Source organism: Vitis riparia, chromosome 7 (genome assembly GCF_004353265.1).
Source record: "Vitis riparia cultivar Riparia Gloire de Montpellier isolate 1030 chromosome 7, EGFV_Vit.rip_1.0, whole genome shotgun sequence".
NCBI lineage: Eukaryota > Viridiplantae > Streptophyta > Magnoliopsida > Vitales > Vitaceae > Vitis > Vitis riparia.
This window is the reverse complement of record NC_048437.1, coordinates 9,914,457-9,940,930: the sequence shown is the minus strand read 5'-3', so window position 1 is coordinate 9,940,930 and position 26,474 is coordinate 9,914,457. Positions and strand designations below refer to the sequence as shown.

At 37.4% G+C, this 26,474-nt stretch overlaps 1 protein-coding gene across 1 annotated transcript; it reads right to left on the bottom strand.

Annotated features, from left to right (window-relative positions):
- Positions 1-291: 291 nt before the first annotated feature.
- LOC117918509 (ribonuclease 2) lies at positions 292-23,148 on the bottom strand. Its single transcript, XM_034835231.1, has 9 exons — positions 22,824-23,148; positions 17,868-17,896; positions 17,601-17,674; positions 12,599-12,700; positions 12,485-12,488; positions 11,403-11,494; positions 2,160-2,321; positions 1,738-1,834; positions 292-567 (listed from the first exon to the last, which is right to left on the bottom strand). The coding sequence occupies exons 1-9, from the start codon at positions 23,051-23,053 to the stop codon at positions 512-514; spliced, it is 846 nt and encodes a 281-aa protein (XP_034691122.1). The 5' UTR covers positions 23,054-23,148; the 3' UTR covers positions 292-511.
- Positions 23,149-26,474: the final 3,326 nt, after the last annotated feature.

Below are 26,474 nucleotides of genomic sequence, written 5' to 3'. Positions count from 1 at the left end.
TCAATTTACTAACGGAAAGGTAAAGGCAACTAGGCAATTATACTGGGCTAAAGAGAAAACAATATATATATATATATATATATATATATATATATATATAATTATTTATTTTTAAACATTCAAATATTTAATAATTATTTTTAACGCAAGGACAATTCCCTTTCCAGGTATCATAATATTCCTCTAGTGTGTGAGAGGAAAGCCTTTCCTCTTGAAGAAACTAGAAAACAAAGAAAATCACTTCCATTCCTTTTGTGCTCAACCATCCACATCTCACTTAGAAGCAACCAATTAGTAGAAGTAGAAGTAGAACAACATTTTAATTCAGAAGCAAAATATTTTATCTTAGATTTTACAAATGCATGTTAATGTTCCACAGTTTTTGCTTACAAATTCAATTAAGCAATTTACACACCCCCATACAACCCAGCAAGATTGATTGTTGAGAGCTTCATTGTCATGAAAACCATGAAGTGGTTTTCAACATGTAAAACTGAAACCCACCAATGTCTTAGAGAATTTCATTGTCAGGTAACCATGCAACTGTGGTTCTGTCGTCTTCAAGTCCTGCAAATAAACAAATAAAATCAGTCATACACTTACAGGATAACTTCAATTGTTCATCATCAAATTCAAGAAACATGAGAGCGAGCTCACATTTGTGAAGCAGTCACAACTTACACCTAATAGCTGCTCAAGGGCATTCACAGACATAAACGGAGGTGAAAGAATTGGCAGGAGATGATCCTAAAATCTCATATTAAGGGACCTCAATGCCTAGACATAATATTCATCATCTATAGAATTACAAGCTGATAATTAGGTGTAAGCTTTCGATGCTTAACTACTAACAGTTTTGTAGGTTCATTTCATTGTGAGGAAAACCAGAAGCAAGAAATGGTCCTGCAGAACTCATTCTTTTTTGTGCTCTAAGAGCCATGGAATGATACCAAGTTCTACACTCAAAAGGAAAAGCAACCTTATCCTTCTACCTTACACATCATTTTCGAATATCTTGCAACACCGTTTCTTCCCCCCACCCCCCAACAAAAAGAAAAAAAAAAACCTTGTCCATTTCTGAATTCACTTCATGTTATAAAAACTCTCATTGGGTAGTAGGAAACTATCTAGGCAACCCCAAAAGAAAAATAAAATTTTATTACATTAAAATATCTATAATCTAAAAAGCTTCTAAAACTCCTAAAATTTTTGGTTTGCAACCTAAGAACAAACCTCCTAATTAACCCCAATCCAGAAACTCAAGTTCTTATATACTAACGTGAAAGTTTAAAAGAATCAAAAACTACTTACGATAAAAAATATTCGTCAAAGAAGAAACTCCAAACAAAAATCCCAGCAAAATCTTAACAACTAATCCATATACAAACAAAAGTAAACTGAACACCAAAAATTTCTAATATTTGAGATTACAAAGATATCACCATCTAGATTTAACAATTCCAGCACCCCAAGTATCTTAATTTCCCCTTTTTTATGAATATGATATGCATCAAAACAGACTTATTTATTTGAAATGGTGGGAAAATTCATTTGGAATAATTAGAGATCTGGACCAATAAAACTAGTTGATAATGGGCCCTTGCCATTAGACATCAATATCTTTACTTTTAAGTAAATGTTACAAGCAGATGACCCAACTGATAGCTCTTTTCTTTTTGCTGAACAACCCAACTAAATCTTCAGTCAAATAACAATAATAATGTAAATGAAACGTACCCAATGACACATGTGCTGGCAAGCTGACATATGTGGGACAAGAACTTTGAGAAAAAATCTCACTTTGAAGACTAGATCTAACTGCACAATCCCGAGGCTGTAATAAAAAGAAAAAATTTCAGAACATGAATCAAATTGTCTCCATGATGGCAAAGTTTAAATAGAAATATGGTACCATACATACCAATAAAATATTTAAGGAGTGGGGCAAATGTTAAGAAAATTTGTTAGGAAAAGTATCAATAAAATTTTAGCAGGAAATATCTAATACAGTAACACATTAAGACAGTGATGGACTCTTGTGTAAAGACCACTGTGACTATTGATGTTATAGGTCTTTCTCTGGTCTTGAAGTCCTTATTGAAGCATAAATAAAGTTCTAATAATGGGATTACTAAGAAGCATAGAATGCAGAGTCTAACCTTGAAGTCCTTATTGAAGCATAAATAAAGTTCCTTCACAGCACCATTTGAACAAGCCAGTGATGGGGTTGCGTGGAAAGCATTCTCAATTGCAGAAACAATACCTCCAAGGGGATATTTCTCAGAATTAGAAGGTACATAACCAGCTTCATTCAGAACTCTCTGGTATCAAATTTTGGATCATATAATATTTAGTCAAATCAGTGAACTAAATAATAAACTTCAGTATGAAATAAACAAAACATGAATGTACAAGATGATGGAACCAACCAATAAGTGCAATGCTATGGATTTTTTTTTTAAATCAAAAACAAACATCTTCATTCATTAAATGATAAATCCAAGAAGAATAACCAATCCTTCAAAGATATACATTTGTTGATAAGAATGTAAACAAGTATCATGCTCCATAGAAAACCTAGACCATCTTCACAAGGAAAAGAAAAACAATGTACACATAGTAGAAAAGCTTTATCCACTCAAGGGAAGAAAATCTCGAACAAAGACCAAGGCACATCCCAACTCACTAGCAACATCTATGATTTAGCTATCCAATTATCAAAAGCAGAATCTCCCTTTATAGTCAGATTGGACAGACACAAAGTTTTGGTCGGCAGCAAACCCTCCAATAATGCTAATATCTTTGCCACAATAGCAAACCTCGCTCCTACAAGTTTAGAGTAAGCACTCAATATTGCACCCAAATAATCGCTTATCATGCCTCCAATACTACCTAGCTGTTCAAGATTACCAAAGAACATCCTAAAAAGTTTAACTTTATCCAACCCACTCGAGGGAGTAACCAACCAATCAAGCCTTCCTTCTTCGACTTCTTCGAATGACAAACACTTTCCAAATCTAGCTTTAGAATATATAAAGGAATATCTACAAAAGGCTCAGTGACCAAGACCCATAGGGGAGAGAAAAAGTAAATCAAATCCTAAATGGCTTCCCTAGATCTCAATCTATCCGCAAATATCCTAGCATTCCTTTCCAAACATAAAAACCATATAAAGGATAACAAGACAGCCACTTGCCATAGTGTCTTCCCTTTTGATAGGCTACTAAATCCTTTAAAGGAGATTCCCAACATCTATACTATGCCTCTAGTGGAAACACATTTGACATTGCCTATGCAGAACAATCTATGCCAAAGTTCTAGTGTTGGGGGACAATGAAGACAAAGATGATTAGTTGATTCACTACTCTTCAAACACGTAACACATTGGTCTAGGCTAAGAATGTTGTCAGGCCTCCTAAAATAAAGCAAGTCGTGGATATACCTTCTTATTTGCCATAGGCCATGCAAAAATCTTAACCTTAGGTGGAGATTTTGAACTTCAAATTAACTTAACAAGAGCAAAAAGGATCAAGACGAGACACTCGGAGAACTTTATGGAAAGAACTCCCTAAGAAGAGTTTTGAGAGAGTCCATGACCAAACCCTTTGATCTAGGAAAGAAGGTGATAGGTACACATGTAGCAAGGAGGAAAGAAGGCTAGTTAGTTCCTTAATCTCTAGATCAGAAAAGTTTCAACGAAAATTGAAATGTCAACATGGACAATGTTGATGTATTAGTTGTAGGTTGACAATTTTTTTTTTTTTGATAGGTAAATAGATTTCATTAAGAGCCAAAGGCTAGAGAAAAGGCATACAAGGAGTATACCAAAGACAAAGAAGCAAAAAACAAAGGGACAAAACAAACATGACCCTTACTTGGTGGCTAGCCAGTCTACAAAATCTATCAAAGACAAAGTGTGTTCCTCTACATACACCCTAACCCAATTCACAAAAGTGTACAAAAAAATGGATTTAATGTCTTGATCGTTCCTCTCCATATCATCGAATGTCCTCCTATTTCTTTCTCTCCAAATGGTCCACATCAAGCAGAGGGGGGTAGCTCTCCAAGCTTTCTTCCTTTTCTTGCCCACAAAGGAACCATACCAACCTAGGAGGTGTTTTTTCACAGAGGAGTGCATCACCTATTGCACCCCAAACAGGGAGAAAATTAGAAGCCATAACATTCTGGCTTTCTCGCAAAACAGTAGAAGGTGATCTGTGGTTTCCTCCTTATATTTACACAAAAAGCATCTGTTGGGGATGCTCCAACCAAATCTCTTCAGGCGGTCCATGGTGAGCAACCTATTCCAAGCCGCCTCCCAACCAAAGAAACTAGCCCTAATTGGAACCTAAAGCGTCCAAATAGTTCTAGCCGGGAAAGGGGGTTTGGTATCCCTTGAGAATGAGCTATAAAAGGACTTGACAGAAAAGGTTCCATTCTTGTTCTCTTTCCACCGGAACAAGTCCTCCACACCTCTTCTAATGGTCAAGGGATGAAGCTTGCTTAATAAGCTTTCGACTTCTCCCACCTCCCAATCATTAAGGTGTCTATTAAAATGAAGCCCCCAGCTACCTCCTCCTTCGTCTTCCTCCCAAGCCTCAGCAACCCATCCTTCTTTATTGACAGAGGGGTTAAACAAGATGGGGAAAGCTTCTTCCAGAGATTGATTTCCACACCACAAATCCTTCCAAAACTTCACTCTGGTGCCGTCCCCAATGATGAAGCGGGAATGAGAACGAAAATTCTCCCAACCTTTTCTGATGGCCTTCCAGACCCCCACCCCATACCAGTTTCTTGCATCTTTGGAGCACCATCCTCCCTCTTGAAGATCATACTTACTAAGGATAATTTGCTTCCATAGGGGCTCATTCTCATTAGCGAATCTCCACAACCATTTCCCAAGAAGGACCTTGTTAAAAGTAGCTAGACTACGAATGCCCAAGCCACCTTTCTTTTTATCGGCACAAACGACCTTCCAACTCACCAAGTGAGGTTTATTCTCTAAGGCTCCACCGCCCCATAAGAAATCCCTTTGGATCTTTTCCAGCCTTACGCACACTCTCTTGGGGATCACAAAGAGAGAGAGAAAGTAGGTTGGGAGGCTTGAGAGGGTGCTTTTCAGCAGGGTAAGACGGCCGCCTTTGGAGAGGTATTGTCTTTTCTAGAGAGATAACCTTTTCCTGAATCTTTCTTCCACTGCATCCCACACCCTAATGGATTTGTAGGGGGCTCCAAGGGGAAGACCCAAGTAGGATGTAGGTAAGCTCCCTATCTTACAACCCAAGACCACCGCAAGAGTCTCCATAAGAATGCCTTCCCCCACTGGGATGGCCATTGTTTTATTCAGATTGACTTTTAATCCTGAAATCGCCTCAAACCACATGAAGGTCCAGCTAAGGTATTGCAAATGATCTGCATCGGCGTCACAGAAAATTAAGGTGTCATCGGCAAACAAGAGATAGGACACGAACAGCCCCTCACTTCCTCTTCCTCCCACTCTGAAACCGGAAATAAAGTTTCCATTTCTTGCACGGGACAACAATTGGCTCAGAGCTTCCATGGCCAAAAGGAAAAGATAGAGGGATAGAGGGTCGCCCTGTCTCAATCCCTTAGAGCTACGAAAGAAGCCCGAGGGGCTTCCATTGACAAGGATCGAGAAGGAAGTCGTGGAGTAGCACCATTTTATCCAATTAATCCATCTGTGCCCAAATCCCATCTTGGACATCACCTCCATAAGAAAGTTCCAATTGACATGGTCAAAGGCCTTCTCAATGTCCATCTTGAGAAGGAGGCCCGGGATGTTGTCTTTCAATCTAGAATCAAGGGCTTCGTTAGCAATAAGAACAGCGCCCAAAATCTGCCTCCCATGGACGAAAGCATGCTGAGAATCAGAAATCACCTCCCCCATCACTGTTTTCAGTCTATTGGCTAGGACTTTGGCAAGCAATTTGTACACACTCCCTACCAGGCTGATTGGTCTGAAATCTTTTAGATCTTCGGTCCCCTCCTTCTTAGGAATGAGCAAGAGGAACGTGGAGTTTAAGCTTCTTTGGAAGGTCCCATGGAGGTAGAACTCCCTAAAGAGGCCTAAAATCTCTGGTTTAACAACGTCCCAACAGAATAACCAGAAGGCCGTTGTGAAGCCGTCCGGACCTGGGGCTTTGTCTCCACAGAAACTGCTTAGGGCTGCGAAAATTTCTTCCTCAGAAAACATAACTTCTAGGCTGTTGGCCAAGCCTTCTCCCAACTCCTTGAAGTTAAGGCCATTTATACTAGGCCTCCAATCCCCAGGATCAGAGAGAAGGGTTTGGTAGGCACTGCAAACACCTTCTTTTATCTCTGCCAAGGATGAGAGATTCACCCCGTTTACTTTAATTTTGGATAGGAAATTCCTCCTTGCCCTAGCATTGGCCATTTTGTGGAAATACTTGGTATTTTTATCACCCTCTCTTAACCAGATTTCTCTTGACTTCTGTCTCCAAGAAGTTTCTTCTAGAAGGGCCCATTTCTTATATTCCTCAAGATCCAGATTTTTAGCCTCTAGATCTTCAGGAGTAAGAGTGTTCTCATTCTCCTTGGCCTCCTACCACTGCAAGCGGGAGAAGGCCTCTGCTCTGTTGAAAGAGACGTTGCCTACCACCTCCTTGTTCAGTTTTTTCAGGTCCTTCTTAAGAGCTTTGAGCTTCTCAACAATGCAGTGGCTGCTATAGCCTTCAACCGAATATCCATTCCACCAGCTTCTTACTAGGTCTTTGAATCCATCAATTTTCAGCCACATATTTTCAAAACAGAAGGGGCTATTGCCTGAAGAGAAACCCCCAACTTCTAGAATTATGGGGCTGTGGTCAGAGACCAGGCGAGGGAGAGCAGATTGTGAGATGGCAGAGAAGTGGTCCTCCATTGGTCAGAGATTAAAAAACGGTCCAATCTAGAGGCAGCTTGAGAGTTCAAGCCCCCTATCCAAGTGAAAGGACCTCCAGCCAGTGGGATATCCCTCAGCCCCAGCTCCCCTATCACCTCTGAAAATCTCTTCATATCGACTGTGAGTCTAGGGGCATTTCTTCTTTCCTCTGGATATCTAACAGCATTAAAATCCCCTCCTATGCACCAAGGGTCTTCCCAGAGGCCACGGATGGCTCCAAGCGCTTCCCAAAAGTCTTCCTTTTCGCTACCTATCGCTGGCCCGTACACTCCAGAGAAGATCCAAGAGAATCCGTCACTGCAGTTTCTAAAGCGAACAAAGATGGAGTACCCCCCACTTTCTACCTCCAAATTCTCCAAGACTCTGTTATCCATAAGAGGAGTCCTCCTGCCGTGCCCCTTGCGTCCACTGAAGCCCAATTAAGAAATCTTCCTACTCCCACACTTTTTACCAATTGCATAGAAACATCTTTCACCTTTGTCTCCAAGAGACAAACCAAATCAGCCTTCTGATTCCTCACCACTCCCTTGATTAGTTTTCTTTTATCACAATCATTAAGCCCTCGGACGTTCCAGCAAAGAATTTTAATTCCCATTAATCAACTGGAATCAAATCCCAGGAGCTCTGACCAGATTTTTTGGATATCCCTGATGTCCCCTTATAACTAACAGAGCATTCCAATCTTTTTAACTCTCATTCAAATCGGGTGGAACAGGATTTTTTCTTCTTCCTTCTCTTGTCGAGAGAGTTACTTCCAGTCCTCAGCTTCAATTTCGAAAGCAACTCCAGAATTTCAACTTCATGCCCTTCAACAGGCATTCCCAAGACTTTACTAAAATGTAATAATTTGGAGAGCTCCTCTTCTGACCATCCTTCTTCACACGGGGGGTAATCCGACGAGTCTCTCTGCTTTGCCATGTTTTTTCCCAGATCAGAGGTCGGGGCTTTAGTCAAAATCACTGTCGACCCATCTCTAAGCATGATGGACAGGGGGTTCGGTGTCACTTCTACATCCCTTGCCATTGAAATTAAAGGACTAGAGCCAGGTTCCTTTCCCCTCTCAAGCCCCGTGTCCCAGAAAGGAGAAGAAGAAGAGGATGAGTCCCCTCTCAAGGAGATCGGGGGAAGATAAGGCATACCTTTTTTATTACGAGCTTCGACAGGGGGGGGGGGGGGGGGAAGCTCCTTCACAGATGTCGGCACTTCCACAAGGTGCAACGCTTCCAACTGGGTCGACTTACAAGCTTTGACGGGGAGGGAAAGCTCAAACGCATGCATCGGCGATTCCACAGGGGGTGACGCTTCCAGTTGGGGGGTTTTGCTAGCTTCGACGGGAAGGGACGACATCCAAAAGGGGCGACGCAACCTTCTGGGGAGTCCTTGAGAAGGAAGGAGTCGCAGTGGGGGTTCCACTCCGACGCAGCGAGCAGCTAGGGTTTTCTTGCCCTAAAGCTTTGGAAGGGGTTGGGCCGAGGGGTTTAAAAGAAGAACCCAAAGAGATTGGGACCTGGGCCTTCCCTAGCCCAGGCCCAAAGGGCCTTCCACAGGCCAGGCTCGAATGGGCCAAGGCGTCCAAAAGCTGGCCTGTTTCCTCAACGCGGGCTAGGGAAAGGGGATGCTGGCCCGTCTCCATAGCGCAGGCAGGAGACGAGGGAGCAGCTGCACCCGTCATGTCTGTAGTAGGTGCACCAGTCCCCAGGATCGGCGAAGGCAGCTTTTCAGGTTGCAGAATGACTGTGGAAGGGGGCTGGGGGTCCACGCTCCCCATAGCGCGTGAAGGGGCCACCACTTCATCCCCAATCTTCTAAGCACCGGACCTGCAGGCGAGGATCATAGAGGAAAGGTAGGGCTCTTCTTCCCACCATAGTTGCAGAGCATAACAGGAGGAGCCAGCGACTACCTGTAGCGAGCTTGGGTGTTGCCATCCTCTAGTTTTGACTAGGACTCTGGCCCACTTGAGGTTCCGACGCTCAGCTGTGTTTTCATCCACAGCTACGTACCTCCCACAGGAGTCTCCGAACTGCTTGAAGAGGCTTCTTCCCCAGAGATGCAGAGGGAGTCCTAAAATTCTAACCCACACATGGCGCGCATCCTCTTTATCTCCCTCAAGACATCCCACAGATGGCTTCCATTTTTCTAGGCAGAAGCTTTTTCCTCTGAAACGTCTTGTCCCTGAACTATACACCCTTTCTGCTTCATCCTCAAATTCAAACTCCAGAAGCATGAGATTTTCTCTCACGTTTGAAAGCCAGAGGTTTCCTTCCAAGAACCATGAGTTCTTCGCCCATGATCCGAAAGAAACGAGGTCAAGAAGACGATCAGCGTCCCCCACCCAAGAGCCCACAAGACACCTGCCCAGCAGCTCTTCATTCCTATCCAAAGTTTCTTTCTCAATTTCTAGCCAGACGGCATCGCGAGGCACGGGGCAGTCCCGAAGAGGGTATGAGCCTCTGCCTACGCTACTGCTGGGTGAGACTTGGGAAGGTAATTGTTTATCCAGCAAAACACCTCTCCATTGGAGGGGGGCGACTCCCACACTTCTCAATTTACTAGCAAGCATTTTCCAGCCTCCAACAAGCCCCCTTCCTTCAGGGAAAGCCAAGGAAAATCTTTTGTTCTCCGCATCTCTTACAACGTAGAACAAAAATCTTCCTGCTCTATTGCATCTGAGTTTCATACTGTAAACTCTATCACCTTCTGACCAAAACTTTCTGAAAGGGGTTCTTTCCTTTAGCCCACAACATGATTCAACCCCTTCTAGCAGCAGAAATAAGCCTTTTCCTCCAAATCTGATCCATGAAGAGAACTTAGGGCCTCTTTCGCAGATCTTTCCACGCACTTTTCCTTTGTGGTCTTCTATGATAATCTTAAAGGTCTTCAAATCAATGCCAAACCAGCACTTACCACCAGGGGAAGTTACCGGCATTTTTACCGGCAGATCTTGGGTCATTCCTTATCTGGTGAATTATTGTCTATATAGGTTGACAATTATGTTCCATTTCTTACAAACTCATATGCATCACGCTTCCATGGGTCATACCAATTCCCATTTCTACTATGAGCTACTTCAAAGTTGTTATTTCTTGAGGTATGCATGTGATTGGAGTTGTAAAGATTGAGGAATGGCTAATATATGTTACCATGTGTTTATTTTGAAGAAAAACATGAACAAGAAAGTTCAGAGCACAAAAATTGGGAAGAATGTTCAAACATCCTAAAGGAGCATTCAAATGTCCAACAAGACATTCAAACATCCTCCCTAGCATTCAAATGTCCCTTTTAGGTGTTCAAATGCTAGATCCTTTGCTTTGAAATTTTTTAAACCGTTCTTCTATTTTCAAGGGCATTTTCATAAAATTAAAGTTATTATAGTTTTTTAAATCAATGCCCTAGGTTTTTGATACAACTACATACGTTTGTCATGTTGAGTATGATGTACAAGAGATAAGCAATCCCTATATAGCCCTAAGATCTCCATTTCTCACTTTTTCAAGAACATTCTTAAAAGAAATCTTTCGGCAATATCAAGCTCAAGGATTCAATTTACTAAAACCTCGACACATTAAAACTCTTATAAAATAATACTCTTGGGACTAAGAGAAATTATTATCTTAGCCTTAATGTCTCTATAGCCCTAAGATCTCCATCTCTCACTCTTCCACCTTTGCCTTCTCTAAAGCAATTCATATTCTTTTATACAAATTAACTTGAGCTACTCTATATCTATTAAGAGTCTTAAGATCAACAAAGTGAACATGTATTCACCAATGTCATCTACATCAAATATAGATGGCAAAACTCTTTCAATAAATTAAGCAAAGATCACATAGTTCACAATCCATTTATAAAAAAGCATCAAAGCTACCAAAAACATTAATGGAGGTGCATAATTAATTCTTCATCAAAATTTTCATGCTATGTATCACAATATTCATACAAAATTTGGCAATACTTAAATTGGGGAAAAATAAAAACAAACAAACGAACAAACAAAAGACGATGTTAATGCTCTTGCCTAGTGACCTATAGCTTTCTGAAAGTTCTAATTTCTATTTTCAGATGAAGATTCATTACCATATGCATATTTTGCCAATTATAAGTAAGTTTTTTGTTATTATTTCTCTTGAAACATTGAATAGGATGAGAATCCAGTTTTTTATCTCAAAAGTAGAGGCAACTGAACCCCATCATGGTAATCAGCTCATAGTCCTATCTAGACCTTTTTCATGACAGATTATGTAACTTGCTAGCAAAACAAAAGACTCAAAGCAATGTTGGAGGACACCCTTTTGATACTGCAAACACAACTTGCATATAGGACATGAAGGTGCATAGGTTTCACTGGTGCATGGCATGCAATCAAAAAATCATTCACCATCCAAAGTTCCCCACTGTTAAAGCTTACAAGTGAATAGAGCCAGCGAGAAAGACATGAAAGGTTTTTTCATTAAGATGAGAAATCAGCTTCTATAAAACTTACCGTGACATTATATTTAAAATAGACATTGAGGGTTGTCAAAAAATAATTGTACTCATCTCGAACCACTGGAGAGGAACAAGTCCCATGCTTTTCTGCAATTAACATGTGTAGAAAAGTATAATATAGTACAAAGAAGTGTAACTATAATATGATTTGCATTCTAAATAGTAGAACATTATATGTCTTGCACTTGAACACTTTCAAGACCCACTATTTAAAGATCATGGCATTAAAGAGCTCATGGCTCAAAATTCAACACACTGTTGGATATACTCATATTACTAAGCATGGTTCACATGCAAAGGCCAACACCAGATGTTTGGTGCATTCAATCTTCTTAACCTCATTGCATTAAAAATAATCCTAAATGGATTATCACAATGCCCATTTTCCCAAAAAGGAAAATCAGATATCACCCTTTTAAGAACACTGTCTACTCATAGATAACATTATATATATAATGCTATTATGTTAATGCTTCTGGTAGGAAATCACTCTGTACAATTTGAATGTGTTTAATGATTGGAAATGGGTCTTTAATTTTTTACTTAATGTTCCGTAAAATTTGGCTATTGTTTATGGTGACAGCCAATCATCCCACGATGTATGTGTCACCATAAAAAATAGCCAAATTTTACCAAATATTAAGTCACAAATTAAAGACCCATTTCCAATCATTAAACATATTCAAATTGTACAAAGTGATTTCCCACCAAAAGCATTAACATAAATTTTGTTGATCAGATAGGTTGACCGTAGCTCAGCTGCCATTTCTGTCAATGACATCTGATTCCTACAATTGCCTTTTCATCCTTGCTCTCTTCACTATCCAACAAAAGAACATGATAAAATAATATGAGAATTTCAACAAAAGCCTCAGGCAAAAAGCTAGGGTTGTCATGACCATTCCGTGTCACCCATAGAGAGCTGAAGCAGGTCTGACACATCTATTAGGATAGACAGTTTCCCATGCTTCAATTAAATGTCAGACTTCTCTTTCCAGAAGAAGATCAAGAAAAAATGTAGAAAATACATTTGTATTAATTATATAATGTAACAGAGGAAAGGCTGAAGATAATTACCCCACTGTCAACGTATATCATCCCATTCAGCCACAAAAGAGATGAGAAAAAAGCATGTTAGATCCATATCATAGTAGGGAAGATTCAGTAAGAAAATAAAAAATTGATAACCACCTCATGACCCCAAAATGATCCTTTTCCACCATAACATTTTGATGGTGAACCACAACTTAGAGATGGCCAATACTTCTCCAAAGGATCAAGCAATGTCGAGATCTACAAAATTAATCAAGGAAATTTAAGTTAAGATATATTAAAAATTACTGTAAAAGCAAAAAACCAACATAGAACTCAGAGGGCAGCACTACATCTAGAAGTTGGAGATATCATCTATGAACACTGATAATGTACCAAGTTAGGTGCATTCTTTTTTCATTATGGCAAATGCAGCATTTTTTGGTGAAAATTGCATTTGGTTGGTCAACTTTCAGGATAGAGTCTTAATTGAATTTCATATTTCCATAAGCGATTGGTTACTCCAAGCGCTTATGAAAAAGATTTATCAAACAAATTCTCCACTAGTTAGACTAAAACTCCAAAAATTCTACAAATGCATAATTCCTGGAAAGGACCATATTGCCCCACAAGCATCACCCCCACCACCTCCATCCTTGTTTACTGCCAGCATATCACTGCTCATATCGCCACCACTGCTATTGCAAATATTCACCATCAGTATACGCCATCATAGCCATCATTGCCATACCACCATAATTGCCACTAAATCTGCTCTTGTTGCCAGAGTGTCACCAAAATCCCAACCCCCACCCCAACCAAAATAAAATAAAACACAAGCCACCATCATCACTGCCAATACTCCTATAACCATAATTATTGCCTTTGCCAATGCCCACTGTCACACCCATAAGAGTTACCAACAAATTTTTCGTGATGCGCAGCACTTAGAATCCCTCTAAGCCATCCTTCTCAAACCCACACACTAGATGCAACACAAGAAAACAAGACAAGACAACACGCTTATAGGGTAATCTCACCAACTGTTATATTACTATTATAATGAGTTTACAAAAATAACTAGACATATCTTAACTAAACTCCCATAATACTTTGGTAAGTTTAAGTATGCTAAGAATGGTCTACTAGGCACATTATTTATAGGCTATTGGATCCAACCAACTCCCACATATCTAGGAACAAACTCCCTTTGAATTTAAATTCAAACTCAAATTCAAATTTCAAATTCTTTATAGCCTATCCCAAAGCTTTAATCATTTACCACTTGTGCCTTGAATGATTCAAGTCCTCGGTTATTGCCACCTATTATCAATATGCAATGCTTGCCTCTTAATCAATGCCACCTTTCCTCAAGCTCACCAGCCCACTCTTTGTCTTGCCACCATCATAAGAAGTAACTTGTCTACTTGCACACGCCACTTGGTGCTTGTTGGAGAGATTGGTTTGGCTCATGCCAAGTGTCTTCCTACTTCAACCTACATCTTAGCCCATTGTATGTCAAGCTCTTATTGTACCAACAGCCCCTTGCTTGGGCTAGACCTAATATTAAGGTGTCCTTCGTGTGTTTTGTATAGTGTCAACTCACACTTGTTATTGAGCCCATGAGCATCAACCCACTCAAGTGTCTAATTAGCCCATTGTGTGTCTAGCCTATTGCTTGTGTGTCTAGGCAACCCATGTGTGCCAAGTCCTCTCTTTAGCCCATATGCTTACAACATTGCCTCATGTCAAGCCCTACTCTTAACTCATTGTTTGTGTTGATATGTTGGCTCATGTGTGTGTCAACCATGCTAATCCTACCAACCCAAAGCAACCATGCTTATACATGTGTGGTTGTGCCTTAGCCACACCCTGTGTCATTATACCCACAAGTTGCACCACACCTCATGGCATTGTGCTCATATATGAATACTAGCAAGGCTCACCATCATGTTCTGCTCATGTCTAAAGCCCTCATGTCATACCCTTGGTGTAGCATAGTTTATGTCACCATCACTACCTTTGAGTCAACCACCTCGTTGCTAAAGAACATTTTTAAGTCATTCCCTTAGCATCAGGAGGAGACATCATGGGTGCTCAAGGAGGCATAATGAACTTTCTAATAAAATAAAAATTCGAAAATAATTTCTCCACTTGGGACTCCGAACTCTAGGCATCTTGTTTGAAGGAAAATACTAACAACCTGAAATTCCACACTTGAATTTGGTCCATATCGAGTTGCACCATGTGGTGCCCACAAGTGCTAAGTGCTAACCCACATGTTGGATGCCACGCTCGCTTGCTAACCTCAAGCCACCACCAATCTTGACATAATCTCTCATAAGCCTCAATCATTATACTATCACACTCAATAGCATGTTGTCCCGCATGTCATACACACTCATGGGTGCAAGGTGCCACCACATGAGGCCTTGATGTTGTGTCCTGCGTGTCGAGGTGCACAGGAGTGACACAAAGAGACATCAGAAAGTGAGGAAAGCTAAGAGAAGAGAGCAATCTTGTGGCAATTTAAGGAAGTTATATTAGAGTATTTGTAGTTTAAGTTGACAAGGGCGTCAACTCCACCTAGTGGGGGTGGTTTGTTAATACTTTGACACCCATGAAACGACACCAAGGCTCACATGGTGGCACCTTGCACCCTTAAGTGCCAATAGCATGCAAGATGGCATGCTATTGAGGCTTACAAGACAAGGTGATAATCAAGGCTTATGAGGGGTGATGTCAAGGCTTGGTGGTGGCTTGAGGAGCAACACACGTTACTAGCACATAAGGATGGCACACAACACGTGTGGGCAGCACATGGTGCAACTGGACATGACCAAAAATTCTAGTGTGGAATTTTGAGTGGCTAGTATTTTTCCTTCAAAGAAGATGTCTAGAGATGGGGTTTCCAAATTGAGAAATTATTTTTTAGTTTTTTTATTTTTCTAAAAAATTCATCCCACCTCCTCTAGTACCTATGATGTCTTCTCCTAACATTAAGGAAATGGCTTAAAATGCTCATTAGGGATGGGTTTGGGTGACTCAAAGGTAGTGATGGTGGCACAAGCCATCACACCTAGGACATGCATGTCATGAGTAAGGCAAAATGATAAGCTTTGCTAACACACACACATGAGCGCAATGCCATGAGGTGTGATGCAACCCGTGGGAGCATTGACATGAGGCGCAACTATGGCACATCAATGAGCATAGTTGCCTCGAGTTGGTAGGATCCACATAGGAAATACACACATGGGCCAACATAGCAAATACACGCATGGGCCAACATAGCAACATGGACCATGGGCTAAGAAAAGGGCTTGGCACCGAGGCAGCATTGTAAGCACATGGGCTAAGAGAGAATTTAGCAGATATGGGTTGCCTAGACATACAAGCAACAAGATAGACACTTAAGGGTTAACTAAACTATTGAGTAAGTTGATACTCATGGGTTACACAACAAGCATAAGCGGACATTATGCAAGACACCAAGAGGACACCTTAGCATTAATTAGGGCTAACCTAAGCAAGGAAGGAACCTTGGCATTGGGGAAGCCCAACAAGGGGCTGCTAGCACAACATAGGTTTGACATATGATGGGCTAAGATGTGAGTTGAGGTAGGAAGACACTTGGCATGAACCAAGCCAATCTCTCCAACAAGCACTAGGTGGCAAGCACATGGTGCAAACAAGCAATTTAGTTTCTTTAATGGTTGCAAGACGGAGTGGGTTGTTGAGCTTGAAGGCAATTGAAATTGATCAAGAGGCAATCATTGCATGTGGCCAACAAATGGTAGCAATTGAGGACTTTGAATCACTCAAGGGACAAGTGACAAATGGTTCAAGCATGGATAGGCTAGAGCATTTGAAATTGGAATTAGAATTTGAGTTTGAATTTAAATTCAAATGAAGTTTGTTCCTAGAAATGTGGGAGTTGGTTAGATTCAATAGCCTATAAATAATGAGCCTAGCATGTCATTCTCTGCATGCTTGAAGTCACCAAAGCATTGTGGAAATCTAGTTCAGAATTCTTGTAAACTCATTGTAAGAGTAATATACAAGTTAGGGAGATTACCTTGTAATCATGTTATCTCATTTTGTTTTCTTCTATTGCATCTCATCTATGGGTTTAAAAAGGATGGCTTAGAGGGTTTTGAGTTTCTAACATCCATACATCATGAAAAATTTGAGAGTAACTTCGTAGGTGTGTCACCTTCCATGCCTAAGGCTTCCTTGCTATGTAGCACAAACACTTCAAAAGAGTTGTATATGTAGGACATTGTCAAAAAAAAAAAAAAAAAACTCCAATACACAAACACTTCTTAAAAATGTTCAACAAATTTTGCACTATACACATGGCTAACAAAAGTTGTTCAATTGCATACACAAATTATGTACCCTACACAATTGACATGTCATTAGAAAGAAGGAATATAGTTTTAAAAAATATGTATCTCTTCATTAAATATAGCTCTACAAATGATTTTTTTGATAAGTGTAAGTGTATTAGAATAAAAAGAAGTATACACGATGCATACAAAGCAATCAAACCATAGTTCTACAAATGTAGGCAAGCATTAGTATATATTTGTTCAGACAAATATGGTTCAAACAAATCTGACAATTAAACCAATACCAACACCTGATATATATATATATATATATACACCATGGTAGTTTCACACATTTTAAAGTCTCAATGCAACATAAGAAAAGAGGCTTACAGAGGACATGTGTCATTATGTGATGGATAACTGCAGCAGTTATCACTGAAGCATCTTCTATGTCCCAATCCAAATATATAGAAAGAACATAGTATTTTGTGGGAAGGACCTCTCATCCTTCTCTTGAACTTTACTATTATCAATACATTTCATTAAAGGTTTTCTCACAACATTTGGGTTAACTTCCCATTCTTTATAAGAGACAGAAACATCTATGTTAATATCCCAGTATTTTCATGATCCACCTGAAACTATGTACTCATTGCCACCACAAGCGATCATTCTGGTGATTTCTTTCTAAAATTGCTTTGCATTAGCTGTTTCTAAATAAGCAGAAGCTGACCATTGTGTAAATCACTCTCAGCACGTGAGAACCAGACAAATTTTAAGAGAAGAAAGGACATGCAAATTTCAGTACATAAAAGCACAAGCACCTCTTTTCTGTCAAAAGATGATCGGGTACAGCAAGCAGGCCATGTTCCATCATTGTAATCAGGCCATAGTCCATCTGTCATACAAGAATGGAAACCAGATGAACATTACAGCAAGCAATAACTTCCATGACAATTCTCTATACAAGGTAAATGTACCATCCAAAATGTCAATTAGGAAGACAGACACCATGCAACTATTAGCACTGCAAAAATGGATTCTAATGATCCAGATTTAAAAGAAAGAGAGAAAGACAAAATAATACTTACGGATTGTAAATTCAGTTGGGGCATTTGAGCTGAAATTGGTAAAAGAATAAAAGGAAAGTGAGATTCTTTAAGTCGAGTTTCTAGCAACAAGAGAAAAGCTATATATAAGATCCCTTATAAATAACTGAATGCTTAAAAGAAACACCATTAATGCAACAATGAGAATAGAGGGCAAGAAAGAAAGAGAGGGAATAACAGTAGAATGCAGGAATATGAAGCATCCAAAATGACACAAAGTATCCATCCAACTTGACTGCTCAGTTGCTTTTTTTTTTTTTTTTTTTTGATAAGTAAAATAAGAAATGCATTAAGAAAGAGGCAAAAAGCCACAAAACATACAGGGGTATACAAGGTAGCTAAGGCCTCAAAAAAACAAAAACAAAAAGGATTCACCTCCCCTTAAGTGGATGCTACCCACTCCAAGAAGCCTATAAGAGAAAGAGCCTCCTCACCTAAATACAATTTGGCCCAGCTCCACAAATTACAAACAAAAAAATTCTTTAGTTTCTGGATATTCAACACACCCCTCCTAAAAGCTAATCTATTCCTCTCCTTCCATACCGTCCAAAAAATACACAACGGGATGGATTTCCAAACCTTTTTCCTTTTCTTCCCCACAAAGGGGCCCCTCCAGCTAATTAAGACCTCCTTTACAATTTCTGGAAAGACCCATTTAACATCTACTAACCCAAGGACAATATCCCACAAAGCTCAGTTGCTTTTCCCTTTTTACTTTCCCCTTTTTTGCAAGTGAACTGGATCCCACTTTTAATAGTAAGCAGACCTTGAGCCAACAAAATCACTGTTTCCAACCAAGTACCGTCTCCAGTCCATACCGAGAAATCATATGTCAGGATTGCCACAACTCATAGACAAACAGAAGAAAGAAATAATGAATACCCATGACCAAAAATGAGTAGAAAAAGTGGACAAATTCAAGAAAGGGTATATCCTTGTTTCTTTCTATTCACCATCTCGTTCTTTGAAAGTATTCTATAAATAAATTTTCACATGTTCACTTTACAAATGAGAAAACAGAATCTCACTATTTGTTACTCAACCTAATTCCTGTAAGAGCTTACAATAGATTTTGGCATCTACAATGATCCATCCAATCACTGAATTTTTGGATAAGAATTTGTTCAGTTGCCAACTGAACTGTTAAACCAACACAAGAAGTGCCTGTGACTAAACAGTATTCTTGGAGCAAGTTCTGCAGGCCTCTGGTATGGGAGTGGGTAGTTAGCCTCCTAAGTTGCCATTTGTTGCAACTTTCAAGTCCTCATAGGTTTGGGACTCAGTAGAGTTAGAGACTTAAAAATGTTGGCTGCTTTGAAAAAGCAATGGTTGTCTACGGGTGCAAACTCACCCTATTGAAGAGCACTCTCTATCTTTCCGGTCTAGTTTCGGTATACTTTTAATACCCTTACAAAGAAGATCCATAGAAATTTTCTATGGTGGATTTGGTAACTCAGATAGAAAGATCCATTCAGTAAGCTAGGCAAAAGTTTGTGCAGAAAAGACTTCAAAAGGCTTGGACATCAAAAATATGGGATCCTAAACAAGGAATTGCTAGGTAAGTGGCTATAGAGGTTGCAGTCAATCTAGACAACTCATGGAGAAAAGTCATAGTGGGGAAGTCAGGGATTGGAAGGGGTGAAGTTGCAGAGTAAACAGAGAAGCTTATGGCTTGAGACTTGAGTTTGTGGACAATCAAACCATCAGGAAAGGTTGGGTTGCACCTTCAGGGTGAGCATTGCAGTGGGCTCCTTATCTTTGAACCAAATTCTGGATTGACACTTGTTGTGGTGAAGGGCCTTTAAAAGATTGCTTCCCAAAGTTGTTTAGTTTAATGATCCACAAAGATGCATGAATGGAAGATTACTATGATAGGGAACAAGGTTTGGGATTGCTCTAAACCTAGCTCCAAGATGAGCTTCTTAGATCAAGAGTTGGTATTTGTGGACACCCTTCTGCAACCACTACCATCCACTAATCTTTCTCAATTATGTCTTCTTGCAAATTTTTTAGTTCAGCCAAGTTCTCTCATTCTTGCTAAAGAAATTTCGATTTCCAAAACATCATCCAAGGTGGGTTTTTCATGTGTAAGGACAATCTCGACACATGAGGAAGTAGCTCATTTTGGATGATATCAAAGTTAATCCCTAGCTAGAAGTGGGAGTCACGCTATCTAATCTCACAATCTCATGGAACATGACAAAAACATTGTGCCTGCACAAAAAGTAATTGTGAGGCAATACACTTGCTAGGGAGTGAAGTTCCTGACGACTGACGCTTTATATATAGTGGACTTCCCTTAATTGAGCAAACAAATTTTAAAATTGTATGGGTCTTGAGTTTAAAACAAACAACTGCACATGAAGAAATGTGTATTTACAGGTGGTAGTAAAATTAAATCCCTGACAGGATGTCATAGTCGGTCTAAGTCCATTTGTCATATGGGACACGATGAGGATGTCATATGTCAAAACATAGCAAAGATTGATTCTGAGATCTTACAACAGAGTCTTGTGCATAGATATTGCCTTTTTTAGTCTCAAAGTTCACATAGTTCTAAAAACGCATTATAAAATTAAGAGGAGTTCATTACATATAAAATATCAAAAAATTTCCTTCCTAATCATGTGGAATCTCACAATCAATCCCCCATGCAAAAACAACATTCTCATCACATCCCATGAGAACAAACAAACTCCTACAATAAGCTAAGATTGACTCTAATAACATCCATAAAAACTCGCTCCCTCGTGTATAGATACTATCCACTTTGGGTCCAAGATATGCAAAGCTTTAAACATATCTATGTAGTTAAAAAGAGCCTACTACATATAAAGTGTCAAAATTTATCGTGAGATCCTACATCAACTAGGAAGATAAGTTTTTTGAGACTCTATATTTTAGTAGACTCTTGTTACCTGTACAGATGTGTTTTAAAGTTATCTGATCCTTAGGCCCAAAGCAGACAATATCTACACACAAGAAAATAAGTCATTACATAACATGTGAGACAATTTTTACTATTTATCAACTTATGAAATGAGGTGGGAGTACAATTAACCAATGTTGCCTCTATAAACAAGGTGAAGGGTTCTCATTCCTGGTAAATGGCTTCTAATTGCAATCTTTCATGTTCTCCCTGTTTGGGGTATTGTGGGTTTCCCCTATTTGATTAGAGAACTATTGCTTAGTTGACATGGCCACGTTGTGGATGACAATCACAAGCTGGTTTAAATTTTCTTTTAAGTAATTAGAAGAAAGTGCAACAAAGAAAAGAAACTTTGAAGGAGTGAGGCAGTTCATTCTCATTGTGAAAGATTAATTTTTTAAAAAACCTTGTTTTGTGGTCTTATGGGATGCAGAGGGATGCTAATCTTTAAATGCTTGATTTTGTAGGTAGCTCAGGTTGTGTTAGTTAGGAATCACAATTGCTCTATGTCATTTTTCTTCTTTTTTTCTTTAGCATGCCTTGTATACTTCCTCTATTCTTAGGTTGTAACTCATTTTCTTAGGCCCCTAGAAAACATATATACATATCTAGTTTGCCTATCAAAAAAATTTTAAAAATACTCTAATAAATAATCAAGAATGACACAAAGCTAAACAGACCTCCAATTTTCAAACTAAGTGTTGGCATGTTACCAAATGGCAACTCAATGATGGGAATTTCAGAAAGAATGTTTTTGGACTTCTTTAAGGCTCCATTTAGATCATGAAAAGTACCAGAGAAAGGAAATAAAATAGGAAGGAATCTCAAATTCTCTTATTTGCTTCGCCATAAAAATACAGAAATGAAATAAATTAAATATTTTAAAAAGTTCTACATTTCTAAATTCCTCCTCTATAAAAAAGGCAATAGAGGGATATGATAAGAAAGAATTAGAATTCAAAAATATACTTTATTTTCCTTTTCTTCTTATTTCATTTCCCTTCTCTTTATTTTCTTTCTTTCATACTTTCCCTCCCTCAAATTTTTCATGATCCAAATGAACCCTCAAGGATAAATAAAATTAAATACTCATCTTTTGAGATATTCATTCGCAATTTCCCATTCCAATCAACTAAAATATTTCCCATTCCAACCAACCAGATGAGGTGCAAGAGACGCAGAAAGCATAACAACAATAATCAGTTTAGGAAAGCATGATAAAACTTGATTTGAAAACTGCAAACAACCAATGGTACCCACCCTTGTGACAGGACACAGATCGTCTCAAAGGGTATAGAAACTTCAGGATTATTATCTTTATATTTAATATTAGAATGCGTGGTCTGTGTAATGAACTATAGCAGTCACCAAAAAAATAGGGGGAAAAATATACAAATTCCCTTGTGTGGCAGGAAAATTTCCCAACAAAATTATAAAATAGATAAAGCAATATGAAAATAAAAGAGCCTGATGATTTTTCAGGAATCCTTTTCTCCAGAAACCATTTTCCGTGGAAACAAACGGAGCCCAATGTTTCGGCTATGCACAACCTAAGCATTAGACAAAAAGATCCTCGTTTTTAAAGATTTTGTTTACAAATAAAACCAAGAACCTGAAATAGCAAAAAATGACAGACATAAAGAATAGAAACTAAATCCAAGAAAATTAAAAGGAAAGCTCATAAAAATTTTCAATATATATAATCGAGGTGAAGACATATAAAGAAAATTAAAAACAAAATTATAATTATTGTTATTTAAAAATAAAAATAAATAAAAAATTAAAAAAACCTTCGGGGGAAACCATTTTCCGAGGAAACAAATGGAGCCCAATGTTTAAGCTACGAGAGAAATCAAATCCAAACATTTTTAAAAACAAAAATCTCATTTTATAAAAACAAAAAAAAAAAATTACAGATAAAACCGACTATGTATGATGAATCAGAATTACCAGAAACTGCAGAAATCACATATAAACAGCTGATTAAAAAAAATTGAAAACAAGAATACCCTCGGCAACACGCATTGGAGGAGCAACAATGGCGGCTTCTCGGACAAACAGTACCAGGCCACTGAAGTGCTAATTTGAAGTAATCAAACTCTCTCGGCGCAGCCACTCCATCACCGCCGTTGATCTCCAGGCTACTACCACTACACGGACCACCGAGAACCGAGATTATGAAAACAAGCACCTGCCATAAAAGAAGATCCGATTTTGACTTTGGGAGAAATGGATTCATGATTTTGATTTTTGATTTTTTTTTTTTAAATAAAATGATTTTGTTCCTCCTGCGATTTCAACACTACGCTTCCTAATGAATGTTTGGTAGATAGAAGAGACTGGTGATCGCAAAGACAAAAGAGAGACTAGGAGGGTATTTTTGGTATTCCACTTGTGACCCTTGTCCCTTTTCAGATTCGGTTGGAACGCAACTCAAACCTAATCCGTTACGAGTTTATGTTTAAAATCCGAATTTTGTTAATTTATGTCGGAATTAATGATTGAATTAAGAATAAGCAATTGGTGCTTTGATGGGATTAAATTTTACATTTGATAATTATTACACGGTAGGTATCACGTACCAAATAAGGTTCTATATTTTAAAGGGTTTTTCTTTTTAAAAAAAAATGATAATAGTTTTTTTTTTTTATTAAATAAAATTTTTGTAGGGATCTTTCAACTTTTTAAAAGTATTTTTAAAATTTTATCAAAACGGGTTTCTTTAAAAATGTTTTTTAATCTAAAAGCGTTTTATAAACGCACATCAAACTTTTGGAAAAAGTAAAGTGCTTTTTCTTGGGGTCTAAAAATGTTTTTGAAATAATTACTTATCAAATATTTTACCAAAAAAACACCATAAATATTTTAATTGTTGACATGAATGAAGAATCTTGTTTGAATAATATAATCTAGCTATAAACACCACAACAATATACATAATAAACTAAAAGTTCATAATGATTTTAGGAAGTGCCAGTAATTTTTCTAATACTTTAAAATTTTTATGTATCAAATATTAAAAATAGTAAAAACGCTTTTTAGGATCACTATCAAACAGACTCGAAATACAATATCCCAAATCTAAAATCTAAATTTTGGTTGGTTTTAGTTTTTGTATCCTTGTACAATGTACCAAAAAAATCTAGATAATATCAAATGATTATTTTTAACTCCAAAACAACACACTAAATAATTAATGTAATTATAAGCAAAGTGACATTTCTTATCACCTAAATTTTAACATTCTCTATCATAACAAAGAAATACGTTAAAAATGCCTAACCAATAGGGACACAATCCATGTACACTAGAAGGGCAAATAATAATAATAATAATAATAATAATAATAATCATCATCTAAATTATTGCATTGCATTTCTAATTGTCCCATGCAACAATAAATTGTCATAAGGAAGTTTCAATTTATTAGCCATATTCTTCTCAACATGCTTTGTGCCTTGTATTCTTATCATCATTACTTTTCCTATATCAAAAGTACCAATTTTAAAACATTTTTATTAAATTTTTTTTCATGTATATAATTTATATTGAGAATAGGTTAAAACTAGTTTTATGTAATATTCATGTTAATATTATATCATAATTTCTAGTTACAAGTTCATTTATTTTTATAGTAAGATAAATAGATCACAAAGTTATAACTTCATCGTGTGATGGTAAAACATTTTATCATAGGCACCTTAATAAATTGACCACTCGTATTGTCAAGGATGATGTCAAAATGAGTGAACCAAAAGCATTTATGGGTTATGTTCTTATTCATCATTAAGAATGAGTTGGATAATAATTCTAGAAAGTGTTTTTATCTTTCTAAGACTTAAATTTTTTTATTTTTCAAGTATTAGAAAAACCAAAAACACTTTTTAAAATCACTACCAAATGCACTCTAATATTTGTTTAACTTATGTAAATTGATAGCGATATATGTATTACATGCATATACATACTAAATATAGGATTGTTAAGATAAAGATATTTAACGTTGTTACAGCAAGTTTGCAATCTTGTATAATGATAGGTGGGATTGGGAATGAGATGACTATCATACCTTGGTTAAAATTTCATCATTTTGATCACATTGAGTTTAAATTCATTCTTGATGTTATCTATTTTCTTATTATACGATAATGTAACTAATTACATAAACTCTTTTATTCTATCTAAATAATGTGTAAAAGGCAACACTCGACATAGTAAAGACATCCCCCTCAATCTCCATGTTTCCTTTTTAATTTTTAAAATTCGCTTCTAATACTTTTCATCCAAATTTTGTCATATTCCAACTTTTTACCAACTTTCAAATCTTAGTGAATCCATACAATTGGTGTAAAGTTGTCATTTAATTGAAAAAAATAAGAATGACCATGAAATTGGTTAACCCACAATATGTAGGTTTTAGGTTTTGTGCACAATGATTCTTTAACTTTTATAAAGGAATAACATGTAAGTTTTACATATAAAATTACCAAATAATATGATCGTTAATGTCTCTAATTCTAACTTTTATCAAGACATGTGATGGTGATAATTGGGTTTGGGATGGGTGTTTAAGTTGGGTTCCTTATGAAGAGGAAAATATTGAGACAACAACATCCACAAGCTTGATACCTGCAAAACCATAAGTTTATTGTTATTAGTATTATTATTGTTACTTCTTTTATTTTATTTGGGATACTTCTTTATTTTCATGATGAGTCTCATTCTTGAATTTCTTAGATGAGGTATATATTAAATTTGACATTACCCTCAATCAAGTGAAATAAAAACATGAAGTTGAGATTGCAAATAAGATTATATCCCCTAGTTCACTTCATAACAATAATTTGGATTTTGAATATGAATGAGGACAAAATGGTTGAATGAGATGTTAATACATAAAATAAAGTTTAAATGAAGTTAACACAAGGTTAACTCAGAAAAAATGTAAATCCAACTTAAGACTCGACTTAAATAGACCCAACTCAAGTTCAAAACCCTCTTGAGATCAGCCTCTATCTCTATTTTGCCCTTAAAATTTACGAAGAACATAAAATTTTATAAATCTAATCCCAAATAATTGAATAAATACAATGTTCATGTTAAGAACAAATAGTAACTTCTAATTTCAATTTCATCTTTTGAAAATAAAGGCAATAGTTCACAACCATGTTAATGAATTAGCAACTAATATCATTTGATGATACAAAAATGAAAAACAATATTGAATCTATCAATTATGTTTAAAGTTTTTGTCAATTCATGACTAATAGGTTTTAGTTTTTTGTGCATAATGATTACTTAACTTATATAAAAGAATATTTTCATGTTTTACATATAAAACCACTAAATAATGGGATTGTAGATATAACTAATCCCAACTTCATTACGTCTGATAATGATGATGGGGTGAAATTAGATTCATGGTAATGAAAAAAATGATTTTGTGACTTCAAATAGGGAGACAACCTTGATACCTGCAAAATAACATTGTGTATAATTGGTGAAAGCATTTTCATACCCAAGTTGGTAAGCCAATAAAAAGGATTTTTGAAAAATAAAATCAAAGAATTAGTTATATGCTTTTTTTATTATGAGTTCTCTTACTTACATGGTCCTTCATGCTTAAGAGGAGTATTGTTCTTGTCTTATATGAAACAAAT